We start from the raw sequence: 9,179 nt of genomic DNA, 5'->3' as shown, positions 1-9,179 counted from the left end.
CGCACGAGTAGGTCCATATGATGTCTGTGAGTTAGTATGCACACTTGGTTTGGAGTTTCGAGGGCTCGGGTGAGTTTCGGGTAGGTTCCGGGATGTCTTATGCCTAAAACATAGTTGTTGCAGGTTCGGAGAAGTGGAAGGCCACTAAACAAACCAGTGCGGTCCGCACAAAATGGAGTGCTGCCGCGGAGGGGCCTCTGTGGCCGCACTGGATTTTGTGCGGACCGCGGTCAAGAAAAATTTCACTGGTCCGACTTTGGAAGCCTATATCTTTTGATCTACAAGGAATTTTAAGATGATTCAAAAACGAAAGTTGTAGACTTTCGTGTCTAGTTTCCAGAAAGGTAAAGAAATAACAATATGGACATCTGTAGAGAAAGATATAACCAAAATACTAAAGCATGTCACTGCAGTCCACATGGGAGTTGTGCAGCCGCACTCGATTTTGTGCGGTCCGCACAGGGGGTCTGGGAGGGTGGTACGCCTACCACAAGATATAATGAAATGGGAGCGGGTGATGCGCCTACCATAAGATATAATGAAATGTGAGCGGGTGGTACGCCTACCACAAGATAAATGAAATGGGAGCGGGTGATACACCTACCATGAGATAAATGAAATGGGAGCGGGCGGCACGCCTGCCACGAGATACAGGAAATGGGATCGGGTTACACGCCTGCAACAAGATGTAAAAAGAGAGTGAAATCTGCCTTTGTTTTCCTTATTCTTGTTAGTGGTTGATTTTGATTCCTTTATAATTCTCTTGATATTCTGTTTTACCTGTTATTCCCCGAAACATGTTTCCCCATCCTATCTTTATTTGTTTATTTCTGTATTTCTTTTCCGCTGTATATATATTTGAACTGCACATGTTTATTTGGTAGTCTGGTCCTAGCCTCGTCACTACTTCGCCGGGGTTAGGCTGAACACTTACCAACACATGGAGTCGGTTGTGGTGATACTACACTCTACACTATGACAGATCCCGGAGCAGCTTTTGGACAGTAGCTTGGAGGCTTCTTTCAGTCCATCCGGAGACCCAAGGTAGACCTGCAGGCGTCCGCAGGCCCTGGCGTCTCCCTCTGTCCCTATTTCCTGTTTCATTTTCCTTTTATTCAGAAATAGTGTACTGTTATTTCTTCAGACTTTGTATGTAAAAATCTTAGACAGTCTGTGACACTGTGACACTAGGTTTTGGGTGGTTAAGGCTTAAGTATTTGTAATAGATGCAGTTTTCATAAATCTTATTGTTGTCTTCCACTTAAATTTGAATTTCTGTTGTTACCACGTTATCGTCTTATATTTGGTAAAAAGAAATAATTGGCTAATAAAGTAATTAGATTAAAGGTTTGACTTGCCTAGCTCACATTAGTAGGCGCCATCACGACTCCCGAGGGTGGAAAATCCGGGTCTTGACAAGACTGGAGCACTGATGCTCCAAACTCCAGTATATTATATTGGACAATTATACTTGCTGGAACTCCAGTATAATATGTTAGAGTTCTGGCGTACTTATGCTGGAACTCTAGTATAATATACTGATATATTTTCCGGGTTTTAAACAATGTTTTCGCTCAAATATATCTTTACATGAAAAGTGACTAAATTTCAATTACTTTTGAAACTGGGCTATTTTTGAACGACCAGTTGTAAATCTGGCTATTTTTGAATTTCTCCCAATCTCTAAAGAGATCAAGTTGGACTTGTCTAAAGAAAGCTATTCATATTACCCAACTTGTAACTTTTGACTTGTTTCAATTACTTTTTAACTTGTTTTACTTTTTCATCTTTGCCAAATGCTCCAGTAAGCTAAAAAGAGCTTAAATGCATATTTGACAAGCTTTAAAGCCTATCCAAACACCCTCTAACCCTATCTAGATGTTTCACTTTTTAGTGATCATCTCAACCAAGTCTAGAAAGTAACTGTTTTCTGGAATGTAGATTTACAAGCAAATCCAAAGAGATACAAGCTGCAAATTTAGGTATTACGTGCTAAAATATTTGAAAATCAGAGTCTAGCAACAAAATTGTCTCTTACAGGATACCAGAAGCAACTGAAATACTACACTTTTTGGTTTTTCCCCATATGAAGAGCACAAGCTCCTATCATGACAATAAGACATGAGAACAGCACCACTTTCACCAACCATTCACTGAATAAAGATCACTTATAATGGCTACTTCCAAGAGCCTCTCGCAACGAAAGAAACCTAGAAGCCCTAAGTCAATATTCAACAATCGAGTACACACAAATAAGCCAATATTTTGCAGTGCAATGTTGCAGAGGTTAACAGGCTCCCATACCGTGCTCGTCTTCATATCCATCGAAAAAAGAAACTGATATAGCACAAAATATCTGATGCAAGTCATCTATCAGCCTATTGTAGAAAAGTGAAGCAAGTCATCTATCTGCCTACTGTAGAAAATTGATTTAAGTAATGAAGTCTGCATCCTCAAAATATTGGAAACCAACCAACCGATTTGATGCTATTTTTGTCCCAGAAGGAGCTCTTGAATTTCCATTTACTAATCTATGGCTGGATCATGTTGAACTGGAATCTGGAAAGCTGTTGAGGGATTGTGGATATCACGGGTCCATATCTCTGCCATGAGTTAGGAAAGCATCAGTATGATGAGACAACCTCTGATCACAGTTGTTATAGGCACCTTACTTGAAAGAACAGAATATGATGTAACAGAAATCATAAATTATTCCACACCTGAACATTGTCGTAAAGTTCAAACAATGGCACAGCAAGAAGTTTTAGGTTTTTGGGGACCGCAAAGTACTCTCTTTCAGAAAGGTGAACAATGAAGAGCTTCTTACACTCCTGCACGACATTCAAAGAGTCAAGTACAACAGGCAAATAAAACAAGGGGATAGTTCAGCCATTCAGAAAAACTTTATACTAATATACCTTTGGTTTTGATATGTGTGGAGGGCAGTACGGATACATTATGGTTTCAAAGTTCGGCCTCCACCAGGTGGCCACACACTCACCTATCTGCATTGACAAATGTCACATCATAGGAAGACATGTTGACAGATATTTTCAAAGAAAAAGAACAGAGAGAGAGAGACAAACGGAGATTGAAGAGAAACCAAATACTTCAATGAAGATCAATAGATTGATGCTGGACCTTTTAAGTTGCTATGTCACAGGAAGATGTTTTCAAAGAAATGAGAGAGTGAATGAGAGAGAGAGAGAAGCCGAATACTTGTGTAAATCAATTGTTTGATGAATGGAACCTTCTAAGAAGCCACTAAAAGCTCGTAAAGAGATTACTTCAGTAGAAACTGAATTACAATCAGCTAATAGGATATTTAAAGCTTAGGGATTACTTCAGTAGAAACTGAATTACAATCAGCTAATAGGATATTTAAAGATTAGGGACATCCTAGATCACTCAAGTTTAAAAGTCGGACGGGGTCCATTAGATTACTCGTTGTGACAGGTACAAAAGAATCAATGTAATTGAGTGCAACCACATTTGAAATGGGCACATAAATACCATAATATTCTCAACTAAAATCTTAGTGTGTGCTATGACGTCAAGCTACCAATTCCCTCAGTTACAGAGTGAACTCCACCACCCCTTTAGACAAAATAGGTCAACCAAAATGAGACAGAAGAAATATTTCATCACCCACCTCCACACAGCTGCAACAGTGGATCAACATGAATGATACTAAAATGTAACCATGCGGTGAACTTTCACTTCTATACAATAAAAAGATGCCTAATACTATCCTCCTTGTTTCATTTTTCATTATTGTCATACAACATAAAATGTGTCCAAGACCTGTACACCCCTACACCTTTCTCCTATACAAAGAAAAAAAAAGCTACTAAAAAGTGCAATATGCACTAAAATTACCTGCCAATCTGGCTGAAGGCCAGGAGAATTAGCTGCGAGTTTACTGGAGAGTTTCCTTTTCAAACCCTCGATTTCTGCAAACCACCAAAGAGAAAGAAGAATGGCACTGAAACTTAAAGAATATACTATATAGGAAAAGCTAACTAAAGGGTATATCTAAGTAAAGTTTAGCAAGAAACTCATGACTTAACAGAAATGCAAAGAGAATATTATAAGAATAAACTTTTGATAACTATGATAAGAATTAACGTTTCACAAATAAGACAAGAATATACCATTTTCTCCAGGCTTTAGACGTCCACCTGGAAGTTTGCAAAATGTGTTCCCGATTTGCAGGAGAAGAATATGAGGATGATTATGTTCTTGTACCTGTGAATTCACGCGCTATATAAATGATAATTACTTCATAATCACTGTCTCGTTCAATATAAACTTCTCCCAATCAGCTTAATTTATGTGCCAAATTTAGTAGTTTCATGCAAATCTGTCTAAAGAAATTTGTATGAACCGTCTGCACAATTTCAATAGTATGAGCTAGTTTCTTTTTTCTTTTAATTGGTAATCGTATGAGCTAGTTCTTTTAGACTTGACCCCCCCAAAAAAAAAGCGGCCTATAAGTCATCTTAAATTCTTAGTTTGGTGAGCATATATTCTTTCTTCTCCCATCACAAGAGTATAAAACAACCCAAAATATAGCTGAAACTTAGACTGGGGTACAACAATCTTTTTCCTACCCTTCCATTAATAAAATGCTGAGACCTGCTAATAATACCTCTAGGAAGGAGTTCTAATTTTTTATCAGGCAAAAGTTGGATTTTCATAATTCAGCATGCAGAGAATGCAATTGTAGTACAATAGCAGAGAGCTCCCTTACATTCTTTGTCCTATCTAAGACTCAAGGAGCTTACAAAATCCAGAAATATAACAGCATTATTTACATCACAAGCAAAAACGTTAGACCAAGCAAAAACGTTCAGCAAGCATCTAGTCTGCTCACTGCTGTACATGAATTGGGGTTGACACTCCATCAAAGCACCTTTGATCCCTCTCCTTCCAAATGCTCCAAAATAACAGAAATGAGACATTTGCCAAATATTTCTGATGGGTTTCTCAGACTTTCCACCTTTTCCAGCTAACAAATGCTTCCTTCAAATAACCTGGTAACAGCCAATGTAGACCAAAAATGCAGGAAAGCAAGTCCCAAACCATCTTTGCTACAGGACAACGCAAAAACAATGATCTATATTCTCCCTATATGTCAAACATAAATAACACCTGTTGCGGACTGCTATACCTCTTTTTCTTAAATTTTCTTAAGTCAAACATGTTCCCAATATTGTAAACGATATAAAACAAGCCACTTTTCTGGGTGCTTTTATCTTCCAAATTAATTTCCAGGGCCAATCTTCAGTAAGTTTGCCCTAACTAATTTTCCATAAAATCCCTTCACTGTAGAGCTTCCTTTCTCTTTTTCTCCCCACTGCAGGTAGTCCCTCTCCTACCCATTATGTGCACATTTTGAATTTTAGCTAAGAGACTCAGCATCCTTTCAATCTCCAGCCTAGGCAGGGGCTTCTGAATGTTAATGTTCCATACATCCCTCTCTCTTAGTTGGCTAACAGCAGCTTCAGGGTTGTTCACATACATAAACAGATCTGAAATTCCCCCTTTAAGCTATTGCTACCTAGCCTTTTTTTTTTTTTTGAGAAGGTAAAAATTGTTTTATAAATATTAGTCATTCATAATTACAGAGTGGACTAGAAGGAAATATTCTAATCCTTAATCTCTTACAAGGATCCTAAGACATCAACAAAAGATTCATGATCTTCCATACACTCCTATTTACACCAAAATAGAAAAGGACTAAAAACTGCATCTTCATGTTCTGGATAGTGTTGTGCCTGTCTTCAAAGCTCTTTTGGTTGCTACTTGCTACTTAGCCATTTATCCATCCAGAAGTAAGTATTTTTCCCATTCCCTACCTCAGGAAATTTATTCGTCAGTTAAAGCATTGAAAGTCATCTGTGTCATGGATATATCACAAAAAGTATGCAAACCTACATCCAAAAGCATAAATGATCTTCAGGCTTAACAAGGAAATTACTACTCAATCACCACCAGACTGAAGAAAAGGTTTGATCAATGAAAAGGTGCACTCAAGGCTCAAGCCCTCTGCCTACACATCTCTTATTCTAGCCAACTTGCATGGTTCACCAGTTCCACCAATTGTAAGAAAATTACTTAAGGAGTATGGGAGATGACTCCCTAGACCGATCAATTATCCTTCAATCGCAAATTAATTAGGGTAGGTTATATAAATCCTATTTCTTCATGCTGCTCTATTCAATAGGTTCTCTAAAACTAGAAGTAATTTACATCTCACATTTATCCGTGTATTGACATAGAATCTATAACCAGACTTAACATACTTAGATAACAGTGAACCTAGCGCGAGAGTAACAACAATTAAGCTTTACTCCCCAACCAAAAGAGCAGTATGTAGATCCTTTACTTCCATTGTGCTTATAACTAATCGTCTAATCCATATTAGTTTGACAGATTGTAATTTTTTTTGTTGCGGCAACTTTTGTTGTCTACCTTGGATTATTTCAGTACCTTCAATCATCATAGTGTTGCATCCATATGAAGTATATGTAGGAGCGCATGAAACTATTTCAGGCGATCTTCTCTTCGTTATCATCTATATGTACTACTTGCATCCTCTGTCATATGTGGACATATCATCTATATGTACGCCATTTTTCTCTAAAGACTAAGTCAAATATACGAACATTGTCTCCATTTCAGGAATTGGAAAAAAACGATAGTAGTAAACATGGGCGGATCTAGGTATGGGATTGGCGGTGCCACGCCACCCGGATGCTCGGGTAAAATTTTGTTTGTGTATTGATATTTTATACAAAACGTCTATATATGTAAGGGGTAGCACCCGCAGTCACAAATGGACTCTAAGCGCCATGGTTAATGTGCCAAACTCCCAAATGCAAGATCCACGATCGATACTCAATGCCTACGTTCCCATTCCAATTATTTTGTTCCTTCTTCTTTCTTTCTTTTTGCTCCTTTTCTTTATTTCTTTATCTTTGTATTCCCTCCTCTTTGAACCCATTTTTATTATTTATTAAATTGCTTCATTTTTCTTTTCTAGATTTTCAAAATTTTACTTGAATGTGGTTTAAATTTTTTCTCGTTTTATCCATCTACTGTTATTTTTTTCCTTGATTTCCAAAAAATTTAAGAACGATGATTAGTTTAAAACGAATCGAACAGACCAAATATACACCCTAATTCAATATCTTTCGTTAGTGGTTAGTTCCAATTAAAGACAGTGGCAAACTACAAGAAGCATTAAAATAGAGATAAAGGATAGAGAAACATACCAAGAGAATTCCATCAACACTTGTCCTCATCCCCTCCTTCGTGTAGCTGCACTCAATATTGTTAAGGCAAATTACCAAATGGAACACAATAAATATTGAAAATTTAATATAACCACCCCGATTTATTAGGGATTGAAGTAATAAAGCGCAAGAGGGTTTTATCTAAGCTTTTAAACGATTTGGTACAAAGACTAGAAAGCATATTCAAGGAAATAAGGAACGTACTTGAGTTTCATGCGAGCAAGGCGATCGGCAACGGAAGTGTCCTTCTCCATTTTAGGCTCTTTTGTGCCAAAGGTATAGCTAGAGAGCGGGTATGTGTTCACTATAGCTGACGTCACCATTTTTATGGCTTCTTACGGTCAACGGCGAGGAAGAATACTCAAGAGTTGTTTCTTCCGTTTTCCTTTCTAGTGAAAATGGTTCATCATCCCTTGATTTGCTATTAAAATTGTGCTTCTGGGTTTGGTGCGTGGCGCTTCTTTCTTTTATCGCGGATGTAGAGCCTGTTTGGACCGGGTTTTAAGCACTTATTTTTAACTATTAATAGTGTTTGGCAATTAAAAAAAGAACTTAAAACAAGCTAAAATTTGCTTAAAAAAAGTAAAAAGCAACAAATTGGGTAACCGAAATTTTTCGAAATTGGCTTAAAAGCCACACCAAATATTTTACATTATTATCTCTTATAACTTTTCTTAATTTCGAAATTACTCTTCAGTAAAAAAACCCTAAAACACACGATATCTTTTTTCTCCCTTATTGTTGCAGACTCTGCCTTCTTCTTCATCAGACTTGTGTAAGTGAAAGGAGAAGCTTTTGTGTGATTTATCATCTCCACTATATATGTGATATATATGCACCAGATCGAACTTGTCTTCACCGATAGGTGGTGGGAAATTGAAAATAGCTTTTGCAAGCCTATCTCTAATCTATCCAAATCTCGTGAACCATGTATGAAAACTTGGCATTTTCATAAGTTTTTGTTCTTTTGCTACCCTTCTTTTCTTTGTGTTTGCTTTGGAAGTTGGGAAATTTAGGTTTACGTGAGTCAAAAGAAAATAAGTAATCAGCTATAAATCAAATATAAATTATTTTTTATTTACATTTATTATATAAATCAAATATATTGTAGTAATCAGCTCTTTTATAATGTTAACAGCTCTACAAATATCTCTGTCTTTAATAAAAAAGAAAGTTCTTGCCAGCACTTGTTTACGAAACACTTCAATAACTTTTTTTAAGCTTCAGTGCTTTTATCCAAACCGTTGTGCTTAAAAGCTACTTTTTTCCAGCTAATCCAAACAGGCTCCTAGTAATTTCACAGGGTGCTTTTCCGCTTGTTTGGATTGTTATATGGTCATTCGACCTTTTACTTTATTATTAAAATTATTTTTTTGTAATAATGAAATTATTCAACTTTACTGTTAGGCGGCGCCTTCCTTAGATTTCTTGGAAGTGTAGAGATGGCAAACGGGGCGGTGCGGTTGCGGGGCAAATTCGCATAAACCCGCGAAGATTTAAACCCGTCCCGCTCCCCATAGCATTTGCACCCGCATACACCCGCTCCACATTCACACCCGCATCCACCCGCCTCGCACCGCATTTTTTTTCTTTCATTTTTTAAGTTTTATCTCTTTTGAGCTTTTGGTTGGACTTTCTGATTTAATCAAGCAAAAAATTGAAATCTCTTTTGTTGCTCTTAAGCTACTATACCCTTTAAAAAAATTATTGAGCCAAAACCTAATCTATTTAGTAAGATAAATGTTTTTTTATTTAAGATTTGCACCACATTAGTGTTTTAAGTGATTTATTAGAAAAAGATAGGAATAACACAATTATATTCGTGAAGAATTTCCATGATATAGATGGTGTATTTGATTTTTAAACAAAGAATTTTCA

At 37.0% G+C, this 9,179-nt stretch overlaps 1 protein-coding gene across 4 annotated transcripts; it reads right to left on the bottom strand.

The window, feature by feature from the left end:
* Positions 1-1,962: 1,962 nt before the first annotated feature.
* LOC107774067 (pre-mRNA cleavage factor Im 25 kDa subunit 2) lies at positions 1,963-8,248 on the bottom strand. Of its 4 annotated transcripts, none has more exons than XR_012702217.1 (8): positions 7,506-8,248; positions 7,281-7,326; positions 4,155-4,263; positions 3,880-3,953; positions 2,919-3,005; positions 2,721-2,831; positions 2,478-2,603; positions 1,963-2,378 (listed from the first exon to the last, which is right to left on the bottom strand). XR_012702217.1 is itself a non-coding variant. In XM_075237105.1 (7 exons), exons 1-7 carry the CDS (start codon positions 7,622-7,624, stop codon positions 2,532-2,534), a joined length of 618 nt encoding a protein of 205 aa, XP_075093206.1. In that variant the 5' UTR covers positions 7,625-8,248; the 3' UTR covers positions 1,963-2,531. The 4 variants fall into 4 exon arrangements, 2 of the variants coding, with proteins under 2 accessions (XP_075093206.1, XP_075093207.1); XR_012702218.1 differs by having other exon boundaries at positions 4,155-4,248; positions 7,506-8,225; XM_075237105.1 differs by having other exon boundaries at positions 1,963-2,603.
* Positions 8,249-9,179: the final 931 nt, after the last annotated feature.

Source organism: Nicotiana tabacum, chromosome 18 (assembly GCF_000715075.1).
Source record: "Nicotiana tabacum cultivar K326 chromosome 18, ASM71507v2, whole genome shotgun sequence".
Lineage (NCBI taxonomy): Eukaryota > Viridiplantae > Streptophyta > Magnoliopsida > Solanales > Solanaceae > Nicotiana > Nicotiana tabacum.
This window is presented reverse-complemented; position numbering and strand designations above follow the sequence as displayed.

Excerpts from the sequence above, each read along its gene's own strand:
- LOC107774067 (XM_075237105.1), bottom strand. The coding sequence starts at position 7,624 with ATGGTGACGTCAGCTATAGTGAACACATACCCGCTCTCTAGCTATACC. Across the intron at positions 4,264-7,280 it reads GTGTTGATGGAATTCTCTTG|CGCGTGAATTCACAGGTACA; the intron begins GTATGTTTCTCT and ends TCATTTATATAG. Across the intron at positions 2,832-2,918 it reads CACACATATCAAAACCAAAG|GAGTGTAAGAAGCTCTTCAT; the intron begins GTATATTAGTAT and ends AATGTCGTGCAG.